Raw genomic sequence first — 24,681 nt, 5'->3', positions numbered from 1 at the left:
ACAAAATGTACTTAGCATAAAAACTGAATATCTGACACCTTAGAGGCTCGAGGCTTCAAAATGGGAGTCCGCGAATCAGTTGGTGACATCATAGTGGCTACATCCATTATTTTATACAGTCTGTGGTGTGGACCAATCACCACACACTTACATCGTTTATGGTTCCTGTTGTGGCGGGAGAGTAGGCCTACCTTACTCTGAAATACGAGCTAAAAAAGTCCCGGTGTAAACCAGTGGCTCCCAACTGGTGGGTCGAGGTCCAAAAGTGGGCCAGCGGTGCATTCTGAATGGACTACAAGGGTCTCGCAAACGTTTTTAAAAAACACACTGTCTTTTGAGTCACAGTGAAATTGGTAAACTACGTATAATAATTCTGTACCATAATTGTATATGTGTAATAGTAATAATTATAAAGTTTTCCCAAGCTATTTTCTTTTTTTCCATAGTATTTTTTAAACTAATTTTCTAAAAACAATTTCTATACTCTATTATTATTGTTTTATTTTATTTATTTATTTATTTATTTTTGGGACATTTCTTACCAAGATGCTCAGTGCCTTTCCCCATATTTTTGAAAGACATCGCCCCAATTAGCTGAGGGTTCAAAGGTTTAAATACTTGCAAAAGGTGTCTGAAAGCAGCACAAGAAAAGTGATGTTGCTCAAGGTTTCAAAGGGTTAAACTGTGTGGACCTTGAACTAATGAATGAAAATTTGGACCCTGTAATGGGACCAGTCGGGAACCACTGCTATAAACTATGATCACTCCTAGTTCTTGTGGAGTTCTTAAAACTTTGACAACGTTCTTTGGTGAGAAACATTTGAAAACTGCAGGGCACCTTTAAACTACAGGACCTTCAGCTGTTGTTCAATTGCTTTTCTATTAAGTGGGTCAAAGATCTGTTTTTAACCTCTGCACCTTTAAGACCAGGTGTGTGTCTTGTTTTTTAATTTCCACCTATAGTCAGTCAGCAGCCTTTACATCAAGGAAACTTTTTGGATCAGCACTAATGACCCTGTGCGCATCGGAAACGCCTTGATTCATTTCCTACGAGGCGAGTTAACTTCTGGGAATTAGGGACACGACGGCGGCGGCGCATAAGCTCGTGCCTGTGGACACACGGTCCAAGTGGGCGGGGCTTAGAGTTTACACCTGCTGGCAGAGGGCGCGCTTCATTTCAGCACCAAGGACAGAGAGGGAGGCGGACACCTCGCAGAAGGACAGGATCAGCCCTGCTGGACTTCATTTAACCGGGAGGAATCATTCACCTGCACACTTGGATGAGTCTGGAGCTTCAAAACAAGGTGAGACATGAAATAAAAAATGTATTAAATGTTGTTTCTCACTTTGTCTCCTCACACCTGTGTCTCCTGTTTTCTCTGCAGGGTTTATTTCTGGCTTCATGTGAGGACCACTGCTGTCATGTCTCTGTCCTGCTCTGACTGAGGAGGAAACAGAAGTCACTCTCAGTTGGAATAATTCATCTCTCATCATGAATGGCTTTAATTTAACCGAGCTGAACTCCACTAATGAAGCACATGCTTACCCGTATTCAATGTCCATAGACGAGCCTCTGTACAGTCAGTACAAGCCCCTACCCAAGGACCTCATCCCCCTGCCAAAGGGGGTGGTGTACCTGCTCATGGCTGCACTGGTGGTTGTTGGAGTTGCCTATGCTATTGTTGGACATCTCATCAAGGACCTGGCCATCGACATAGCAGGTAATGCCTTCTGATAATATAAAGTTTAACTATTTAACATGTAGAGTGAAATGTATGGATTATAATTTATCATAAGGGTGATAATAATAATATAATGATGATAATAATAATAATAATAATAATAGAAATAAGTGTAATAATATTTATAACAAAATTTCTACAATAACAATAAATTAAAAAATACTAAGAACAAAGTCTCTTCAATAATAATAATAATAATAATAATAATAATAATAATAGTAATAATACATTAGATAAGGTCTAATCTGAACCCCTACCATGCATACCTTCTAACATGCAGTAATTGGTGCAGATATTCAACTATGCAGTAGTGTTATACATTCTAGCATTATGCACTTTTTTGTTTTTATTCTATCTTATTTTATTAGGCTACTATGTATTTACATATATGGATGCACGATATTGGATTTTTTGCCAATATCTGATATGCCAATATGTAACAACTCATCTGACCGATAACTGATACGGATATTGATGTGTCTACTTTTAATGATCATCAAATATTCTCTGTGGAATATGATTATATTATGCATGAATACTCATATCGTGACCAGCAGCCCACCAGCAGATGGAGACATGCAATACAATACTTTTCAATGTATGTAACATTCATTCATTGTGCAAAACAAGAAAAGACATATTGGCCAATTCTGATTCATTTTAAAGCCGATATCGGCCGATACCAATGACGTGCCGGTATTAACGTGCATCTTCTACGTCATACTCTTATTCTTACTTTGAATCACAGTTTCCCATTGGGGATCAACAAATTATTAATGATTCTGATTTAACGTTAGCTAACTATTTACCATTGTTCACCCACTAATTTTAGTTGTTATTCCACCATTTATTTAATATCTTAGCTAACTATTTCAACTGTTTTCCATGTCATTTATCATTAGCTAACATTAGCATTGTTACCTATTAATTTTAGCTGTTTTTAACCATGTGTTCTACACTTTAGCCAGCTATTTCAACTGTTTAATTTAATAGGCCTATCTTTTTCAACCATTTATTTATCATTTCTAGCTAACTATATAAATGATTTATCCATTTGATTTACTCTTAGCTAACTATTTAGCATTGTTCACTTATAAATTTTAGCTGTTTTTTCACCATGCAGGCTGTTTTATACTTACGTTAACTTTTTCTTTGCTTTATAGATAAATATTTCAGCTAATGTCACTCCATTTATTTTATATTTTAATATTTTTACCTAACTATCTTAACTAGGCCTATTTATTCATTACCTTAAGATAACTATTTTAACTGTTTATCAGTTTAACAAACTAGTCAATGTTATCATTGTTCACCCAGTAACTTAAGTTAATGTTATTTCACCATTTATCTAGCATTATAACTTACTACTAACATTATTAATATTAACTGCTTTTCTTTAGTTTTAGCTAACTATATTAGCTGTTTAATTCCAGCTAACGTTATTCCACCATTTATTTTGTACTCAAAGCTAACTGTTTACACCTCTCTGCTCACTTGCTAATTGGTTTTTGCTAATGTTAATTCAAAAAATAAATTAAATTAAATTAAATTAGATTCAGGTTGCCCAAATTCAATTGGCCAAATTCAGATCTAAAAAGTTAAGTTGAAAAATTTCAAATACCAACATCCAGGCTATCAAAGACAGGCTAGGCAATAAAGCCTGAATGCAACTGAAAGGACTTCTGGCCTATCAGAGCCTGACAGTCAGTGAATTGTGATCCAAGAAAGTGGCTCGAAAACTGAAACGCAAACTTTTAACTTGAATTTTTAGATGAATTTCACCAATTAAATTTGAGCAACCTGAATGTTTGTTAAAAAAAATGTATAAATTCAGAAAAAATTATTTTTGGACCTAAATTTGTAAACATTGAAAAAATAAATTCAGCTTTTGAAACTGAAAAAAAAAACTTTTCAAAGAGGTGACTTTAGAATAAATAAATTAAAATATTATACATGGTTTTTAAAGTAAAATATTTCAATGCTATGAATTCAGTGGTGTTAGGTATGGTAGGTTATGTCTCTTATTTGCTGCCATAAAAAAACACCCACAATAAGTATAAGATAGCATAACATGGAAAGAATAAAATGGAAATAATCAAGTAAAACCTTAAAACTGTGCTTCTGTATGGTACTTAGTTACATTCCAACACTGCCTGGGGTGCATGTACCCCAGTTTGGGAAGTATTTAAGAGGCCGTTGATGTCATATCAAATCTATAATCTATTGTCTCCGTTGTTCAGATTGTTTGTTGGGTCCGATTGGTGATGAAGACAACAAGGACAACAACCAGACCATGGCGGCCAGCCATCCTCCCTCAGTGCATCCATTCGCCCACAATGCCTTCCATGTGTGGGACCAGGACGACGTGGTCATCCCTCTGACGTACGACGAGAGCCCTCAGATCAGCCCGAGGCTGCTGGCCGCCATCCCCTACATCCCCTCTTTCTTCCCACACTCACACAGCCCGACGAGTCACAGCTCTCTGGCCTTTTCCAACAGCCCGGGGCCCGTCAGGGAGGCTGAGCTGTGACATTGACAAGGACCATGATCATGAACAGCCTTGATGACTGACGAGTTTTGGAACCCCAGAAACTCCGTCTGGTGTTGACTACGCTGTGTCCTTCCTGCTTACATTTCTCTGAACGTGACTCTAGAGTGTTGTCTCCTTCACACATCATATCAACAGAAGAGAGAAGGCTGACCCAAGGACATAAAGGAGTACTGGAGGTCACTGGATATTGTCTCTGTGTGCCTGAGCTTCATAGGGAAGCTGTTAGACATATTAGATTCAGTTTAATAAAGCCCACAACGTGACTGTAAGACAGTGTGAGAGTGAACTTCATGTGAAGCGTGATGGACTTCTGATCGAACTTTAAGTGTGTCTTATTTGTGAAACTCACTGGTATTCTTTTGTCACACTGTTGTTCTTGCTCTTGAAGTGTCCCTTACGCCCTGCAGGAAGGCACCAGGGGTCAGACTGTTGCTGGAGGCTACTACATTATCTGTAGTCAACAAAGCTGCCTCCAGCCTGTAAACCACCCAGCTGGCTGTCTCACACACTTCGGCAAAACGTTATTTCAAGGCACCAAGGGATTAGCTTAAGAGGGAGACTTAACGGAGTTCCAGCAATTCAACATGTACACAACTCGACTTAATCCTGCAGCCTTTGGTGCAGGTGTCGCACGCTCTCATGGATTCCCCTGTGTGGTACAGAGACAGGACCAGCACATATTATTGCATAAGAAGCATACAGTATGCTGGGAGACTGAGCTAATTTCTCCTGTAATACCAGCCCACAGCCGCTCCTATTCTTAGATGTCAACTTGTATTGAATAAAAGGTGAAGAAAGTGTGAAGGCACAGCTTATTTTGCAGCTTTGGTTTGGCCTGTTTTAATAGAGGGATGCAACGATTGTGAAATTCTGGGCTGATACCAATATTTAAATTAATAATTTGGCTGATAGCCGCTGACTCTTATGTTGTTATTTATTCCCCCTTTTGTTCCATGGAAGCAAAGAAATCTTGAGGATAAAAAAATACCTGTTTTAAAGTTATCCAGTCTTTTATTACACTATTTATGAATGACAAATTCAATCACACAGATTTTGAAAACAACCTTTTATATAACCTTTTACATAATAAACATTATAAAAGTTTCAAAAGCCTTTTCACCATGTATAAAATGCCATAATTCCCTCTCTAATTTCTATTTTAAATTGCTGTGAAAACAAACATAATTTTTTTTATTTAAACAGCTGTTTATTTAAGTTTCTAACCAAAACCTGCATTTTACAAGATCACATTTGAATCACATTTCGCGCATGAATACTTTAGTGTCTCATATTTGTTAATTGCATTTTTCTGAGTAATTTCATGTGTACTGACATTTATAATGCATGGATATTTCTAGGTAGAATTTTTTTTTATCAATTCAACTTTATTGAATACATCATTTTTTCCGTTTTCTAAGTTGTAGAAAACAGATTCCACATTATAAAAATAATGAAACAATGCAACCTTTGTTAGCGGTTAGTTTTAGCCACCAGCTGCTAACAGCTAACGTTAATTAGCCACTCTCCTGCTGATGTCAATGTGGCTTTGTTGTTTATGATGTAGCATTATCAGGACAATGATAGAGTGTGTTCCCTGTCGTGTTGATTGTAAGTTCTTCCCAGAGAATATCTCTGTTCATCCCAAACACGTTTTCTGTTGTCTCCGGGACGACAGGATGGCATTAGTCTCAGGAGGCCGGTTGCACAAAACACCTTAAGTTAAGATTTTCCTCCAGGTCCTGGTTGAGGTTTCCTCAAAGTAAAATCGGTTGCACAAAACACTCGTAAGTCTTCTACCTAAGGTTTCCTGTTCACCTAGGTATTTGTTTATCCTTACACTTAAGGAATCCCTAGACCGTTACACAAAAGACCTTATCAACTAAAGCAAGGTAAAAAAACAAAACCTTAAGGTACCTCTGACTCTGTCTTAACTGCAACATGACCGAGTTTATGGTGATAAATTAAAAAACTAACACAGCCAGAGAAGAGTTTTCTATGAGTTTTTCCCTAACGAAGGAAACCTTAAAGGGATTCTGTGCAACTGTTTAAGTCCCTCAGCTAAAGTGCCCTACTTAAGGAGAAAGCTTTGGGTGTTTTGTGCAACTGGTCCCTGCTTTTTAGCCTGAACAGTATTGTGACACAACAGAAACACATCTGCCACTACCACTGGTGAATATCATCTTATTTGCTGATAGACTAATGGCAGCAGTTAACAGGGTGAATTTCAAATGATACTGATGTTTCGCCGATAAATCAGTGCATCACTATTTTAAAAAATACTGAACTAAGTTTTAATGCTGCTGATCGGCCTAAGACACATTTAAAATGCAAAACAGGAGATTTTTCTTTATCCAAACCTTCTTTGGTCAGAAGTGAAATGATTCTGGGATGTTCTGTTCCTCTGCAGACTGAACCATGTCCAGCTAATATCATGTGGTCAGTTCTTGCAGCAAGAGCTTATTTTGTTAATATGATCACTGAACTGTCTCTGAACTGGAGTCTAAAGCAGTGAAATGAAGAAAACTTCCTAAGACATCAACTGTATTAAACATTCTATAAAATAAAATTGTATATAAAAGAAAAGTAATAACATGATGAAGGATTACAGGGGATTAGATGTAAGTAAAAAAATAAGTATTTCAACATGTTTTCACTCCGAGATTTGTTCACACATCTTTAAAATGTCTATAAAACAGCGTTAACATGTTAACACAGTGCCAGATATACAACTGTAAACATTTAAGGACAGGAGGTTGTTAAAGAAGGTCAGCTGTAATCCCACGTCCCTGGATTTACAAACGCAGCCACAGCTTTGTTTCCCTCACAGACACAACAAACATACAACTAGATCTAAAATGTCCAGTAATCACTATGTAAAATTAGTCACATTCAAAAATCTTCCTGTTCCCCTACTGATTATGCTTCCTCTCTCTCTCGTTTCTACAGTTTGCTGTTGTCAGATCGTGAAAATGTTTCTCAACTAGCAGCAGGAAACCTATAATTAAATCATCACTTTCAGGTGTAGCAGTGCTGATTCCCCAGATTTCACCTAACTCTGCAGCGTTGGTGGTGAAAGCAAATTAATCTGTCCACACACTATTAAATCCTGCAAGACATCCTTTATTTAGAGGAAAAAGCACCAGGTCGTTAATGTACGATGCACATTTTAGTTGATGAAACATTAAAACGTGTTTTAATTTGATGTCTAGGCGGCACATTTTTACAACCTCTCCACCTCCTGATGACAAAGTCAGCTCGTGCACTACGTCACTTTAGAAATGTTAACATGATACATATGAAACGTACAACTGTAACATATTTGTGGTTTGCAGAAAGGTACGATACCAGCATTTTTTCTGGTGACTGGATAGAGCTGATGAACTGACTCTGGATAAGTATGTCATACAACCCCATTTCAAAAAACCTAACTATCAACAAACACAGGAGTCACACACTGATGATATTTGGAAAAAACTTTTTATTGAACATTTGTCACAATCCAAAAGTCGTATTTTCCCTGTACAGGTGGGTCATCTGCTGTAGTAACTGGGGCAGGGTGATGTAAAGAAGAAATCTGTTCTTAGTATGTAACAAAGTCGAGACTCGTGCTGATGTTTTGTTCGGCAGCGGAGTATGACGTCCTCCTGTGTGTTACGGCCCTCTGGAGAAGAAAATCTGTCTGCTGCTTCAGACCAACTGGTTTTACTGGCCGAGCTCGGACTGGAGAGAATAACTAGAGTGAGACGTAGAAAAGAGGTATCCCAGGGGAAGGTAAGATGGGTCCATTCATAAAAATGTTGGAGGGACCTCAGGACTCAAGTCGACATACGGGGCTGTCGTAGACCATCTGTAGGTTAACCTTGTGTCCCACCAGCTCTCTGATGTTGTTGATGCCGTACTTAATCATGGTGGGCCTGCGGGTCAGAGGAGAAGGCTCAGTGAGAGACTGAAGGGTTTGTGCTGTGTCTATTCCAGGTCTTTGGTGGGAGAGGAGGATTACTCTCTGTGGATTATGAGCCTTTCACAACTCACTCACTCTGAAGTTATTAGCCATGACAGTTGTCCTCAGTTAAAACTCAGATATGACCAGATTTAAACACAAAGTACTCTCCATAAAAAGCAGCAGCGTGACAATCAAAGACCCTCATGGTGAGGTTTAGTTTGAGACTATTCTGAAAATACTTTAAAAGACTGAAGTCTGACACCCTCACATCTTGACACAATGTGAGTTTTAAGTCACGGACTATAAGATTTAACAAAGACTGGGGATCTTGCAGGGCCTCTTCTTACAGCTACAACTAGATTTCTTTTGAGATTTTTTTCCCATCCTGCTCCTGGTGGAAAATATTACACCAGACTCCCCTTAAGAAATATCACATATTAGCAGTTCCTTATGTGTCTGCAAATAAACACAACTCTAGAAACACCAGATAAAAGGTGTTAGGTTAAACTAATCGATTCATCTGATTCAAATCAATCTTCATTTGAATGACCTGCTATTGATTCATTAAATCCGAGATCAATCTTCAATATACAGTGGTGGAAAAAAGTTTTTGGACACCCCATGCATTTGTGAAATATTGCATTAAGAATGACTCTTAGGTCTTCAAGTGCAATTTCTTTTAGTACAGTCGCAGCCAAAATACTAAATAAATCCTAAAAAAGCCATTAAAAACTTAAAATTGATTGGTTCCATAAAAAAGGTCCTACAAGGCTACCAAGAAGCCCCTGATCAATGAGAGACAGAGGTTAGCCTGGTGTCGTTGGGCCCAGGCACACAAGAACTGGACAGCCAGGAATTGGAAGAAGATTTTGTGGTCAGATGAGTCCAGTTTCCAGCTTTATCTTCCTCCTACTAATGTGAGGGTACGCAGAAGGCCAGGCGAAGCATTATCTCCAGCATGTACAGTACCTACTGTCAAGCATGGTGGAGGCAGTATCATGGTTTGGGGATGCATGAGTGCTGCTGGTGTTGGTCATCTCATTGTCTGTGGTGGCACATTGAACTCTACCAAGTATTGTACCATTCTCGAAACCCACACGCTCCCTTCTGCGCGTGCACTGTTCCGTCGAGGTAAAAACTGGATGTTTCAGCAAGATAATGCCCCTTGCCACACATCCAAGGCCAGTAGAACTTGGCTGCAGGAGCACAGTATCCAGGTCTTAGAGTGGCCAGCTCAATCCCCGGACATGAGCCCCATTGAAAATCTGTGGTGGATTATCAAAAGGTCTGTTTCAAAGCATAAACCAAAGAATTTAGAAGAATTAAAAGCAGTAATTCAAGAAGAATGGGACAAGATTACCCCTCAACAGTGTGAAAGGCTCGTGGGGAACATGCCAGCCAGGATTAGAGCTCTACTACGTGCCAATGGCAGGACTACTAAACATTAATTTGAAGATGTGATGGTTTATTTATTTTTTGTTCAGTTTTGAACACATTCTCTGTTATTTGTTGACTCTGATACCGACAATGTTGAGAACTGACATACTGAAACTGTCAAGAATTTAGTTTTGTTAGTTTTTCTTGTAAACAATAAACAAAAAAATATAATTTGTATTTGTTTGTATCTGTTTAATGCAGCCACACCTTTTCAAACACAAAAAAGATTTTTCCACAAATATTTCATGATAATATTTGAGATTGTGTAAAATTTTAAGGGTGTCCGAAAACTTTTTTCCACCACTGTACGCTTTTCCCCCCACGGATGTGTGAAGCTTTAACCCCGTTAATCTCATCAGTAATAAACAGGCTGCCGGCGCTAATTTATTACCAACCATAATCTTGGGAAGCTCCAAAATTACCATCTCTTTTATCTGTAACTGCGAACATAATTATAATATAATAATTCAAATGAATAATGTAACTAGTAAACTGAAATCAGTCATAAACAGGATTAATCCTCTTCAGACAAGAAACTTTAACGTGTAAGATGTAGGTCAGAAAGATGTGAGCTCAGCAGCTGCACAGCGAGAGCACTGCTGATGTCTGCAGACTAAATCACACCTTTAATCCTTGAATGAAAAGAGAATAATAACAAGGTGAAGTTTGCACAGATGTGCTCCTGTTTTTCAAAATGCAGGTCACTTCTGAACCTGCCAAACTACTGAGCCCCTGAACGCAGCTTGTGGTTTCACAGTGAATGTTGTGCGCTCACCTCTCCAGAGAAAGTCCCCAGGCGATTACGGACACGTCCTCAGGGAGCCCCATTGGCAGCAGCATCTCTGGTCTGAAGACGCCCGAGTTTCCCACTTCAACCCACTTCTGTAGTCCTGTAGTATGTGGACAGAGACGAATTATATTACACAGTTGGTAGAAAAACAAATCACAAAACAGCAGAACGGCAGAGAGACGCTGAGGATTAAAAGTTTTCAGGCCTGCAGATAAAAAGGTTGTAATACCAATATAAATCACAGAACCTAGAAACTTCCTCAAAATGCACGTACAGCCTTTAGGTGATCTTCACAGAATTGGATTGATGGACAAATGTATTATTTCAACTCCTTTGTGCATTTGATCTACTTTGTTGAAGACGTTCAGGAGGAGCAATGCAGCTTCATCCTGGCCATGGAACAGTAAACCAGCCCTTAAACCCTTGTGGGACTGCTGGAGGCGTCATGGGAGTTTGCCCATCCAGTCTACATGTGTTTTGTGGACTTGGAGATGGCTTACGACCCTGTCCCCCAGGCATGTTTTCCCCCCCTAGGATGGCGAAGGCAAGACCCGCCCGACTCTGCCTTACTCTGCCTCCGATTGACTTTCCCTGACATTCTTACACTATCCCTAACCAATCTCATTCCTCATGCCTAAACCTAACCAATCCAGGCAAAAAAGGCAATGACTACTAGCCAATCAGAGGGAGAGTAGGGTGAGCCATGCCTTCGCCATAGTAGGAAAAAAAAATTAGCGTCCCCCAGGGAGTCTTATGGGAGTACTGCAGGATTGTGGGGTACTGGGGTTTGCTGATACAAGCCATCTGATCCCTGTATGACCAAAATGAAAGCTGCGTCCACATACTCTGCATACTACTCCTCCAGGGTTGTCCCTTGTCACCGATCCTGTTTGTGATATTCATAGACAGGATCTCAAGGCATTGCTGGGAGGAGGAAGGAGTCCGGTTTGGGGACCTCAGAATTGCATCTCTGCTTTTTGCAGATGATGTGGTTCTGTTGGCTTCATTACACGATGACCTCCAGCAGGCACTGAGGTGGTTTGCAGCCGAGTGTGAAGTGGTTGGGATGAGAGTCAGCGCCTCTGAATCTGAGGCCATGGTTCTCTGGCGGAAACCAGTGGACTGCCTCCTCCAGGTTGGGAGAGAGATACTGACCCAAGCGAGGAAGTTTAAGTATCTCGGGACCTTGTTCACGAGTGAGGGTAGAATGGAGCGTGAGATGGATCTGCAGTTTGGCGCAGCATCTGCAGTGAGGCACTTGCTGTGCTGGACTGTCATAGTGAAGAAGGAGCTGAGCTGGAAGACAAAGCTTTTGATTTACTGGTCCATCTACGTCCCAACTCTCACCTGTGGTCATGAGCTCTGGGTAGTGACCGTAAGAATGAGGTTGCAGATACAAGTGGCCAAAGTGAGTTTCCTCTGTGGGGTGTCTGGGCTCAGCTTTAGAGATAGGGTAAGGAGCTCGGACATGTGGAGAGAGCTCTGAGTAGAGACACTGCTCCTTGTTGAAAGGGGTCAGTTGAGGTGGTTCGGGCATCTGATCAGGATCCTCCTGGGCACCTCCTGTTAGAGGTGTTCTGGGCACGTCTCACTGGAAGGAGGCCTGGGGCAGAACCAGAACACACTGGAGGATTATACATCTCGTCTGGCCTGGGAACACCTTGGGGTCCTCCAGGAGGAGCTGGAAAGCGTTGCTGGGGAGAGGGACGTCTGGGGTTCTTTGCTTGGCCATATGGCCCACCCTTATTTGGCTCACAGTATACTGGAGCAAGAAGCTGACAAATGTGCCTCCTTTTGCCATTGTGCCATTCGAATCAGAATCGATTTTGCTGTGTGAACTTGTTTGACAGGGTACGAATGTAACGGATCCTTATTTATATGTAAACGTCCTGCACTCCAGCTTTACATATGTGAGTTACAGGTAGCATAACCTCACATGACATGAATTTAATCAGTGTCAAAAGCCGAGACGGCAGCTTCTGTGATCTCGTGATCTGCTTAGCTAGTCTCCATCAGCAGGAGGTTAGCTGAGGTTTCCTCCATCGTGATTGGATTTAACTGCTGCCTGATTTAGTTGAAGAATAACAAGGTGGGATTTCCTAGCTGCCCCTTCATCAGGTCGATATTTTTCATTTACATATGACAGATTGAGGACATTCAGCTGTAGCTAACGCTCTGGAAACAGAACAGTGATGTTGTGTTCAAGAAGGCTCAGTCAAGGCAGCATCACTGCAGATGATAAAAACAAGATCAATAAGATAATCAGAAAGGCTGGCTCAGTGATCGGCCTAACTCCAGAGGTCACTTGAGGTCACTGTAGCAAAGTAACAAGGGCCAAACTGAAAATGTCTACATTCAGTGAGCGACTCAGGATGCCTCAGTGTTCTTCCGAACCACTCAGAGGGTCTTCTGTTCCAGCAGCTGTCAGATTTTTAACGAACACTTTCAGATTAGGTCTCATCTGTTGATTATACACTCACCAGCCGCTTATTAGGTACACCTGTTCAACTGCTTGTTAACGCAAACAGCTAATCAGCCAATCACATGGCAGCAGCTAGGCACGTAGACATGATGAAGACGAGCTGCTGAAGTTCAAACTGAGCATCAGAACGATGAAGAAAGGTGATTTAAGTGACTTTGATGGTGGTATGGTTGTTGGTGCCAAATTTACTGGGATTTTCACACACAACCATCTCTAGGATTTACAGAGGATGGTCCCAAAATGAGAAAATATCCAGTGAGCCAAAATGCCTTGTTGATGCCAGAGGTCAGAGGAGAATGGCCAGACTGGTTCAAGATGATAGAAAGGCAACAGTAACTCAAATAACCACTGGTGCCAACCAAGGTCTGCAGAAGACCATCTCTGAAGCAACAACACCTTGTCCAACCTTGAAGCAGATGGGCTACAGCAGCAGAAGACCACACCAGGTGCCACTCCTGTCAGCTAACAACAGGAAACTGAGGCTACAGTTCACACAGGCTCACCAAAACTGGACAATAGAAGATTGGAAAAACGTTGCCTGGTCTGATGAGTCTGGATTTCTGCTGCCACATTCAGATGGTAGGGTCAGAATTTGGCATCATGGATCCATCCTGCCTTGTATCAACGGTTCAGGCTGCTGCTGGTGGTGTAATGGTGTGGGGGAGATGTTCTTAGTACCAACTGAGCATGGTTTAAACACCACAGCCTACCTGAGTATTGTTGCTGAGCGTGTCCATCCCTTTATGACCACAGTGTACCCATCTTCTGATGGCTACTTCCAGCAGGATAACGCACCATGTCACAAAGCTCACATCATCTCAAACATGACAATGAGTTCACTGTACTCCAATGGCCTCCACAGTCACCAGATCTCAGTCCAATAGAGCACCTTTGGGATGTGGTGGAAATCTGCAGCAACTGTGTGATGTCATCATGTCAATATGGACCCAAATCTCTGAGGAATGTTTCCAGCACCTTGTTGAATCTATGACACCAAGAATTAAGGCACTTCTGGAAACAAAAGGGGTCCAACATGGCACTAGCAAGGTGTACCTCATAAAGTGGCCAGTGAGTGTATCTTGGTGTGTATTGGTGAGTTGCTCATGGTGGCAAGTGAGTTGCAAGCTTTCTAATCTAATCTAATCTATCTCACAGCTATCTTTCACCTGATACAGATGTAAAAAAGATTCAGGTCTGAGCTCATGTTTAATCTCATATAGTGTCACTGATTTTTGCCTTTGTAGAGCAGAGAGCCTTTAACTGTTTTATAAAAAAAAACATTTGGGCATCTCACCCAACTATTTATTAGATCATCTTGAGGTTCTGTACTGTACCTTCGTGGTAGCTGAACACTTCCATGCTGGGCTCTGTGTACGGGTTGTAGGCAGGCTTGAAGCGTAGTTTGGTGATTCCTAGAAAAAGACACAATAAAGGGAAGTTTGTGTGAAGGCAGACACAACCGAAAATATTATCATCACCTGTATTTCATGGCTTTGGTAAAACAGTCTAGCTCGCAGCCTCAGGGTAGCTGCCTGTTTAAAATAAATGCAACCACTAACTGATGTGTTATGACTGTGTGTATTTGCTTGTTTTACACAAACATCTAAAAGCATAACAACTCCTCAGAAACACCTGAACTGCCCTCATAAAACCCCTCAGCTGACTTCTTCAGTGTCTTGGAGCCCTGCTGACCTAGTTTAGTGAAGAACTGATGCAGGACTCCCATCAGGTCTCCCAGTGTGAGGCCGTAGTCGGCTACCACCCCCTCTATCTGGTGGAACTCGGCCAGATGGGTGGCGTCCAACGTCTCGTTCCTGAAAACCCGGTCGATGGAGAAATACTTGACAGGGGTGAACTTCTCCTGGATGGATTGACATGAGGGTGATGAGATGGAAAGAGGAGAACTTTATTCATAAACAACACATGTATGGTATATTGTAGTGATGCACAGGTCAGGGGTTTTAAAGGCCCGCACCAGTCCACCCCTCCAGACCCATGAACATATGCATTAATCAATGACTTGAACCCAACTTGTAAACCCGCAACCCACTGCTGAGAGCTTCTGGTACCTACTTGCTGTGTGTCATTTCCAGTAAATATCACAATATAAGACGTGTAATCTGTTGAAAAAGTACAAACGTATGAAGACAGCAAGTGCACACCCATTTTGTAAATGGTTACAGCTTAAGTGTGATCTTGAATGAACAGCTGATCGGTACAGTGACCGCTGTGAGACAGGTTAGTTTAACCCTACTGATGATGTGCAGGTGAAATGGTAATCCTGCTCAGTACGAGAGGAACCACAGCTTCAGGAGGAGCCAATGGTGCGAAGCTACCATCTGTGGGATTATGACTGAACGCCTCTAAGTCAGAACCCCACCTAGATGTAACAATACCATAGCGCCATGGATCTTTGATTGGCCCTGGAGAACTGGCCTCGGTCAGTGACAAGAGCCATTTGCGAGAGAGCTGGGGTGCGGCCGGACGATAGTCGCCACTCTTCTATCTTGCACAGCATGTTTGTGGAGAACCTGGTGCTGAATCACTTGCAGACGACCTGATTCTGAGTCCGAGTTTCTTTTGGGGTGGCTGTGGCTCCGAAGTAGAGTGCGATGTGATCCCAAGCTCCTCTGGGCAAGATACTGAACCCCAACTACTGCTCCTGATGGCTCTTCCTTCGGTGTGTTTGTGCGTGTGAATTGTTACTGAGTAGCAGGTGGCACCTTGTATGGTAGCCTCGGCCACCACTGTGTGAATGTGACTCGTAGTGTAAACGTGCTTTGAGTGGTTGAAAGACTAAAAAAGTGCTACACAACTGCAGGTCCATTTACAGTAGTTTGTTTCCATGATGTTACAGGACTGATTCAGTGTGGACAGAGAGGCGCTTGCTGTCAGGACATGATGTCAGGCCTACATATTTGCAGAGGGAAACATTTTTACAAGACATTATGACTGGAGAGATTTCAATATCTCTCCAGTCATAATATCAACAGTTTTTTCTGGTCAAAAGCCGAATAACAGAGCCTGAGCACAGCAGAGCTGATGATAACACTGCATGTTGTGTCAGAGAGACAGAGAGACGGAAAGAGGGGAAGAGAAGGTGGCATTTGGATTGTTGGACAGTGTCTCTGAAAGTTATTAATAACTTACTCAGAATGCTGCTTTATCACTTTAAGACCCGCCTACCCGAAACCTGTGATATTTTCTAACAAGCTTACCAGAACCGCCTGACCTGCAGGCGGGCTATGGGTTGAACCGCCTATCACTAGCACATACCGTATATGGTCAAAAGTACGTAGACGCCTGAACATTAGACCCACGTTACTGGTCAACGTCTCAGTCCAAAAGTATCTGCTGCTGTGACGCCTCCGCTCTTCTAGGAAGGACTTTAACAAGAGTTTGGAAACTGGCTGCAGGGATTTACTCCCTTTCAGTCACAAGAGCATTAGTGAGGTCAGCCAAGTGTCCTGGCTCGCAGCCCGCGCTGTAGTTCATCCAAAGGTGAGTCCAAAAAGACAGCTGTGTGTTTACAGGGTAAGCCTTAAGATGCATTCAGGAAACAAGTGCTGGTTTCCTAAAAGAGGTAAAACAGGGTTCATACAGCTAAAGGCAACTGAGATTCAAGAAAGTTTTTTAATGCTGCTGAGAATTAAATTCTAAATTAATTTTACAAAACTAGAATTATTGCCTCGTGGTTGTATGCCTCCTCCAGACCTTTTAAACAAGTGTGTGCTCTGCATGTGGGACTCACCTGTTGTGCGAGTTTATACAACATGCGTGCGCTGACGGCTGTAGTGTGAGTGCGGAGGATGTTCTTCCGAGCCTCCTCTATCTTCCAGTCATATTTGTACCTGGGCGACGGCAGGATGTTAGATCACATCGTCACAGGCTTCATTCAGAGCAGATTAATTTAAAGTGTGATTCTGTCTCACCCTTGGGAGCCGTAGCCTCCCTCTGAGTGGACCTTCTTCACTCTCTCCAGATAGTCCTGAGGGAACTCATGGGCGAGAGCTGGGTCTGAGAATAACAAACATTTGGAGTAAAGATCATAAGTGACTTGGATATGACGAGATGCAGAGAGAGGAATGTACGAGAGGAATGTCCTCACCAGACAGGAAGAAGGTGTCATGTGCGTCTCTGGCTGGGTGCTGCTGTGGCTGGAACAGGGAGTCAAAGTTCCAGAAGGAGCTCTCGATGAAGTTGTTGGTCGGCATCTCTGTGAAGCTACAGGAGGCAGACAGTTCAGTTTGTGTGGGCTCTTCTTTTTAATGTGTGTGTGTTAATATTACTGCAGTGCCAAAAGGTGTGGTGAAAAATTTTGGGTGCACCTAATTGAAAAGCAGGAGGAGGCTGATTAAAACTAACAGGGACATGTGACTCAGGACTGAGACGAAATAAAAAAAGTAGCGAGCAAAATCAACACAAGCGTGTATTTTTTTTTTTTACTCTGACATTTACATCCACTCACCCCATCTCCAGGAAGATCTGCCTGAACTGTGTCCGCACCTTCAGCAGCGGGTGAAGGTGGCCACAGTCCGGCGCCACGCCCATCGCCTCAAAGTTATAGGGCTTGAACTTCTTCTCTTTCCAGCTGCCACTGAAACACAAGCAGGTAAAAAGAAGAGTTGTTACAGGAGGAGGAGGAGTCGGCTGTTTCTATAAACTACAGCACCCCTGCTTCATTACAGTCAGCAGGATTTCCACAATACATTTTATTTTTCCCCAAATCATTTGAGCAATTTTAATCTGCAGCGGAGATGGCAGAGATGACTGAGAGCATCAGATCTAGGATAGACACAAGAAGTTAAAGCAGCAAACGTTTGAGGTATTTGGGAAGAAGGAACATCTGCTGCTTTTAGCTAAATCCGCTCTGTGATATGAGTTCATGGGAACCTTTTCAATTTTAATACCTCATGCTCAGCTGTATTATGAGCATGAGGTATTTATCCTTGTTTTTTAAATTCTCACAGAGACAGTGGCTGCTACAGAGCACCTACATACATTTTGATATTTCTGGATGACAATTTAAAATGTCATATCAGGTTGATTAAAAAAATATCAGAATTCAAAAGCGTCCCCACATTTGCATAGCTGGTTTAACCTCTCATTAGAAAAGCATCACAAAACAGTGAAAGATCATCTTTAACGTGACCATTAAGAACCTTGAATTTCAATGACAGAGCACATCTCATCCTTATGTTGCCAACATGTCAGTCTAAATCACACATTTGCTTTCGCTAAGTCATGTTTTCATTAATCACGGTTATTTTGTCCCGCCCTGCCTTTAGGACAAAGTCCACATCTTTGGACGTGTCCCCTTTTAATGGGCGGAGTTTTCTCTGTGTCCTCTGTCTGAGGCCCCGCACACCGTCACACACAAATGCACGGAGGGCAGACGGGACACAAATGAGACTAATTAAGAAGCAGCTGTACTCACTTGGCGATCATCTCAGGAGTGAGCTCCGTCTCCTGTTTGGTGATGGTGGTGCTGAAGGAGCTGCCCTTAGTGATCCAGTACGACTTCACCGTCCTGAACACAGAAGGAAAAATCACTCGACATTGACGGTGGCTTCATGTTAGAGGTGATGGTCCGGGCATCACTGGATAATTCATAATTCATTTGTAATTTAAAAGCAAAACAAACCAGTTCTTGTTTTTCATTTTAAACCAAAAACAAAAAACAAGAGAGCAGAGCCACTTTTCCTTTTTTGCTGCAGAATCAAATTAGATTTGTGGTGCTGAATTTAATGCATGACACAGTCCTTCACGTAATAAATCTGCTCCTGACAGTTTTTCACCTCACATGAATGTGAATAAAGGCCGTGTGTGTGTGTATTTCTGTGGCATATTTGGTTTCTTGTTTTTCATTCTCAGTGGTCACTATTTCCTGATCAAATCTTCCCCCAGGAGAAATATGCTCGGTTATATCAGCTCGGTACATCTGCACTCTGGCTGCCAGTTTATGAGAGATTTCTGAGTAAGAGGATTTTGGAAGGAAATGCAGCCTGGTATCAATCCAGAGTATATTTTAGTAGGTTAACACCAAAACCCAAAGTGCATTCATCCTTGTGCGTTCTCCATGCTCCTTTTTCCCCAGGCTTATCAGACCTGGACGTAACTAAAATCAAATTACATCTTGCATAGGAACAATGTCTACTAGGACAATTTATGTGTTTGAGTTGATTATATGAAAATGGAAATATTCCAGTCTTAATCCCATTAACAAAACGCCGTCTGCCACCGTCTGATGAAATGTTGGCCACCATCAGCTCTCACAGACGCCAAGAACTGATCCCATATTTCTGCCAAACTCTGGTCTCATGAGGAGTCTGATAACGAACGCTGGCAACAGGAGCAGGACGTATCGGAACAATTACAATCACTCCTCCGGTTCAGTTTCAGATTTGACCCCAACCTCATGCTGACTGAAGGAAACCACACCAAACCTTCTGCTGCCACCTACTGGTAGACAACGGTACATGACAACCACTCACACTTCAGACAGCAGCTTCCTCTTCTTCAGCTCATTCTTCTCTTTCTCCTCCAGCTCAGAGGTGTTTCCTTTCTGCACCAGCAGCAGCTTCTCTCTGACCTGGTCCTCTATGCTCTCCACCTGGGGACCGACACAACCACACTGTCACACACACCTCATTCAGACTGATAAAGACCAGTAAAGATAACAGTTGACTGAATACTTACAGTCCTGAATATCCTCGGGCCGCCCTCGTATGCTTTGTCCAATCTGATCCACTTGTTGGACATGGCCTTGCTGAAGCCGATCTTCCCGAAGGACAGTTTCTGCACGGAGATAAACACATTAAACATTTAGAATCACACGTGAAAGGACATTAAAGGCACCTTGTAAGGAGAGAGATAGATTTTTATTAACCACTAATATTTTAAAAACTGGATATTAACCTCTTCCGCTCCCCTCCTCCTCACCATGAACCCATTTTTGTCTTTTTTAGGAGGGACAGTGGATCTTTAGGGGGACACAGCAGGTTAACAGTATATGCCACACAAAAGTGGTGAAGAATAATTTAAGATTAATTTAAGATGCAGCTCAGCAATGTGCGTTAGGTTTTTCCAATCACAACTATGTCATAAACATTGTGTTTTGGTTAGGTGCTGATTCAGAATAAAGTTAAGAGTGTATCTGGTTTTAGATCACGATGACAGCAGTAAATGTGTCTTGTTTGTGGTTGTAAAGTTTCATGAGGCTGCAATTATCCTTCAGGTCACAATAGGTCATTTTATACAATGAGGTCAAGTTTAAAAAAATACAAGGTCTCCCTAGGATGACATGAATGCTATAGGGACTAACATCATCACACATGATTAAAACTGACCTCAATGAATCCAAAAGAGTCTCAGCTTTCCAGTCAGACCCAATTTGTGCAATTTCAAGACTGTTTAAGGACCCAATATGCAGAAATATATAAGTACAATAGGCCAAAATAACACGTTTATACAGCATGAGAAAAAATTGGGCGCGTCTGTTAAGCTGAGACTCGTGGTTACCCACAGAACCCACTGTCATTCAGATATCTTGAAGTGAGAGGTTGAGGGACCCCTGTGAATGTGGCAATGCTAGTTTTACCTTTGCCTAAATTTAGCCCAACTTTGGACCCAAATTAATCAGTATCTTAACTCCAGCTTTAAAACTCAGTCTGCTACAGCCTCTGACAGACAGCAATGGGCCAAGGACACTGCTGTGCTCGCACAGTGGAGAAGGTTAAAAGATAAAACTTGTGGCTGTAAACAAATGTTTCCACTCTGACTTCATTATTTCTTATCCAGTATCATAACTCCGTGCTAGACTTGTATTTTCTAACAAACTCGGGAGGGAGAAAGTGACAATGAATAAAGGATAATTAGCATAAAATTAATTACTTTAACTATGAGTTATGCTGCGTTATATCTTTCAAATTAATATTCTTCCAATTTGGAGAGAAGAACGAGCACTTGTTTTAATGTAGCAGAAAGCAGCAAACATATAAATGTGGACAGCTTGTGTTACATCCTCCGCCACTAAAAGGCAACAGACCACAGATTTATCCGGCAAATCTGGACATCAATTTTAATTATTGATTAATTTGACAATTCTTGCATTTCATTTATTGTTTTGCCTGTAAAAATAGTGGAAAGAAGTCTGTTTAATGTCCTACAGACCGAGATGAACGCTCAGTGAAACACAAAAAAATCCAAACATATGCACTTCACATGAGGCCTGTTTAAATAAATACTTGGGAGTTCGAGCAGCTGCTCTTCCTTTTTGTGTTCACACCTGATCAAACCAGGCTGAATGTTTCCACCAGTGTCAGCCCAGCAGGTGATGCGTCACAACCTCCTGTATCACTTACCATGAGGTCACTCTGTGCCAGACCCTCCAGTGGGATGGAGCTGAAGACCCGGGCTTCATGGCTGCCCTGCTCGGCTATCTCTCCGCCCTCATCCGTCAGCTCCCAGTGCTTAGAGGAGCGCAGCTCGGCTGAGATCAACTGGACGGACAGAGGAGAGAAAACATGTAAATGGAAATGTACCACATTTAAAATGTTACTTAAATGACCAATTCCCATAGGTGCTAGTCTAACGGCCCCCCTCTGACATGCCAAACAGCATTGAAGAAACACTGATTTGTAACATGAAACAGCTTTATTGCGTGTTTTTACTGGTTTAAATCACTGGGTCTGTTTGTTTTAGGGATTAAGAGACCTCTACAGATAATTCGGCTCCCAGTTAAAACCTCCTGAACGTTTGGATCTTGAGTTATTAGAGAAAAAAGGTGAGCACATATTAGCAGGTGCCCGGCTGGCACCCCGTCTCCCAATGTGCCAAACAGCATTTGAGAAACACAGATTTGTAACATGAAACTGCTTTACTCAATGTTTTACTGGTTTAAATCAACAGGTCTATTTATTTTGGAGAGGAAGAGACCTCTGTGGATTATTTGGCTCCCAGTAAAAACCTCCTGAACACCTGGATCTTAAGTTACCAAAAAAAGGGTGAGAAAAAGTGAGCGCACATTTGCAGGTGCTGGGCAAACAGGCGATCTGTGATGAGCCAAAGATCATTGAAGAAACACTGATTTATAACGTTAATCTGCTTTATTCAGTGTTTTTACTAGTTTTTATCACCTGTCCTGTTTGTTATGGAGAGGAGGAGACCTCTGCGGATAATTCGGCTCCTAGTAAAAACCTCCTGAACACAGCTGGAGTTCTAACCAGGAGAAGTTTCATCGGCAATCCTCACCTCTTGCTGCCACTAAATCCCCCTCAATCTTACACACTGTTCATTTAATTTGAGCCGTAACTAATAACTAAAGCTGTCAGATAAATGCTGTTGAGTATCAAGTAAATATATCTGTCAGAAATGTTACGGAGTAGATGCAGAAAGTGGCATAAGCAGAAAGTACAACCACCTCAAACTTGTCCTTAAATACAGCACAGAGTAAATGCACTTCGCTTCACTCCATCACTACTGTCAGCTCATTTAACAGTTAATATTCACTCTAACTGGGTAAATTAATCGTGCTGTACTTTGTTACTCAGTCTACTAAACCTGTCCCGTCTGTCCCAACAGGTTTGACTGACATCTCTCGTCTCTTTAAAACTGTCGTTATTGCATCAGTCACGCTCAATGAACACTGTTGACGGTGACAGTCGGACTTCCGCCGCCCCTCAGCCCGGGAAACTCACGTCTCCGAGAGCCTGCAGACTCTTCACGGCTCCGACGATGACCTGGTGGTCCAACCCGAGGCTGTTCGCCACCTCCAGGCTGTCGACGCCGTCGTCCACCTTCTCAATCCGCCGCAGAAGCGTCTCCACCACACCGGTATCCGCCATGCTGGTGCCCTGCGAAGCCCGAAAGAGGCCGGATGTGACGTTGCGGTCCCCGAAGGCCGAATGTATTAGAGTAGCGGGGCATCAAAGATGAGACCGTGGAGTACCGTAAATACTATAGTAAACTTGTTTTGTGCACTAAAAATAATTCAAAGGTTGAACTTAGAAAAAACTAAGTAAACAATTTGCATGCATCTTTTTAAGTAGCTCCAACTGAATTATTATAGTACAACCAACATGATTTGCTTGACCTCAAAAAGTTTAATTAAGTTAAACAACTTAAAAAGTATCCGACAGTTGTGCTAATATTTAGTGGTCGAATGGTTTTATTTAAGATATTCTAACTTATTTTTTTTTTAATTTGATCCTACTCAAAAATGTTTTTCATTTTTACCAACTTTTTACAATAAGTTGTCACTTGACTAAAACAAGTTAATGAAACAAACGTTACTTTTTTTAAATGCTGAAAAACTTCTTTATTTAAGCTTTATCCACTAATCTCATGAGTCATTTTTTAGAGTTTAGTTTCATTTTCATTTTATTTTGAAAATGCGTATTTGTTGTATTTTGTTTGTTGTATTTATTTTGGAATATAATAATTTAGTAATTTGAGTTTTTAGCTGTATGTACAAAACATGTGTGTATATTTCTAATAACAAAATAACAAAATGGTTTAATCAGAAATGCAAATGGGGTTAATGAAGGTCAAACAGTACACTGACTTAATTCTTCCATACCTGCATAAATCCAGATGCTGTGAAAATTATATTTTGTGCCAAGTATTTATATGAAATGTAATTAAACTTCACTGTACTACATCACAGTTATTCAAAGCCCCTGAAATCCAGAAAAAACATTTTTGTAATTCATCTTTCTTAGGGGTAAAGAATATATATATTTTTTGTCAGTTTTACCATAGTTACAATCTGTATTTTAAGTTACCCCATTAAGGTACCCATTATCACTTATCTATGCAAGTTGCAGCCTATGTCTTTATTCATGGTTAAAAATCCTTTGCCCGAGCTTTATAGATCAGTTATTAAAGGGTAACCTCAGTATTCTCCAACCTGGCCCCTATTTTCCCGTCTTTTTGTGTCTAAGTGACTCATGAGAATAATACATTTTGAAAAAGGTCAAGTACTGAGTGAGAGCACTGCAGCCAACAGCATCAAAAATTACTGCAATGTCAATATTTGGGGCAAATGAGCACCACCAATTGATGTCCACTACAAGTGTTGCTTTTGCCACTGACAGGCTCAGATTGTTGAAGGTAAATGTCTGACAACGAATGGAAAGAATCCCTTCACCGACAAACCTTTTGGTTTAAGAGTAAGATCCTATTTGTTTAACCAGAAACAGACGCAAAATCTCCATCGCCAATCTCACCAGACTCCATTTAAATTAATAATTTTAGCGTGTATAGAACCAGCATATTTTTATGCATAAGTGGGTGAATTAAGAGTTAATTTGAACCAATCCAGAGTTGGCAATTGATGCAACAGTGGAGAGACAAGTGAGTTTAATTTTGCTTCCGTCGACTCTGAATGAAGTGTGTTTTACAATGCTAAAATTACTGTTTATTCAAATGGAGTCTGGTGGGTTTGGCAACAGCGATATCGGGGCTGTTTCTGAATAAACAAAAAAGATCTTACTCTTTAACCAACAAGTCGACCTGTGAAAGAATCCTTTCTATTATGTTATCAGAGACTCATAATAACAATCTGAGCCTGTCAGTGGCAAAACGCATACTTTTAGCAGACGTTTCAGGAAGTGTTCCAATAAGTCACCTGGACACAAAGACATGGGAAAATAGGGCCCAGGTTGGAAAACACAAAAGTTACCCTTTAATAAGAACAAGTTTGGGGTTGCCAGGTTGTGAAAAATCTCTCACTGG

At 41.4% G+C, this 24,681-nt stretch overlaps 1 protein-coding gene and 1 long non-coding RNA gene across 2 annotated transcripts; one reads left to right on the top strand and one right to left on the bottom strand.

The window, feature by feature from the left end:
- Positions 1-7,751: 7,751 nt before the first annotated feature.
- Positions 7,752-22,834, bottom strand: farsa (phenylalanyl-tRNA synthetase subunit alpha). Its single transcript, XM_049562490.1, has 13 exons — positions 22,644-22,834; positions 21,309-21,446; positions 19,645-19,743; positions 19,440-19,558; positions 18,383-18,475; positions 17,414-17,542; positions 17,054-17,169; positions 16,878-16,962; positions 16,697-16,796; positions 14,638-14,806; positions 14,280-14,357; positions 10,449-10,563; positions 7,752-8,207 (listed from the first exon to the last, which is right to left on the bottom strand). Exons 1-13 carry the CDS (start codon positions 22,788-22,790, stop codon positions 8,102-8,104), a joined length of 1,494 nt encoding a protein of 497 aa, XP_049418447.1. The 5' UTR covers positions 22,791-22,834; the 3' UTR covers positions 7,752-8,101.
- LOC125880179 (uncharacterized) lies at positions 16,226-22,628 on the top strand. The gene is made up of 3 exons (XR_007448020.1): positions 16,226-16,446; positions 21,264-21,472; positions 22,528-22,628. It is a non-coding gene; the product is annotated as an uncharacterized LOC125880179 (long non-coding RNA).
- Positions 22,835-24,681: the final 1,847 nt, after the last annotated feature.

This window comes from Epinephelus fuscoguttatus, linkage group LG19 (assembly GCF_011397635.1).
Source record: "Epinephelus fuscoguttatus linkage group LG19, E.fuscoguttatus.final_Chr_v1".
Classification (NCBI taxonomy): Eukaryota; Metazoa; Chordata; class Actinopteri; order Perciformes; family Serranidae; genus Epinephelus; species Epinephelus fuscoguttatus.
This window is presented reverse-complemented; position numbering and strand designations above follow the sequence as displayed.

Excerpts from the sequence above, each read along its gene's own strand:
- farsa (XM_049562490.1), bottom strand. The coding sequence starts at position 22,790 with ATGGCGGATACCGGTGTGGTGGAGACGCTTCTGCGGCGGATTGAGAAG. Across the intron at positions 19,744-21,308 it reads TGGCACAGAGTGACCTCATG|AAACTGTCCTTCGGGAAGAT; the intron begins GTAAGTGATACA and ends ATCTCCGTGCAG. Across the intron at positions 8,208-10,448 it reads TGGGGACTTTCTCTGGAGAG|GCCCACCATGATTAAGTACG; the intron begins GTGAGCGCACAA and ends TCTGACCCGCAG.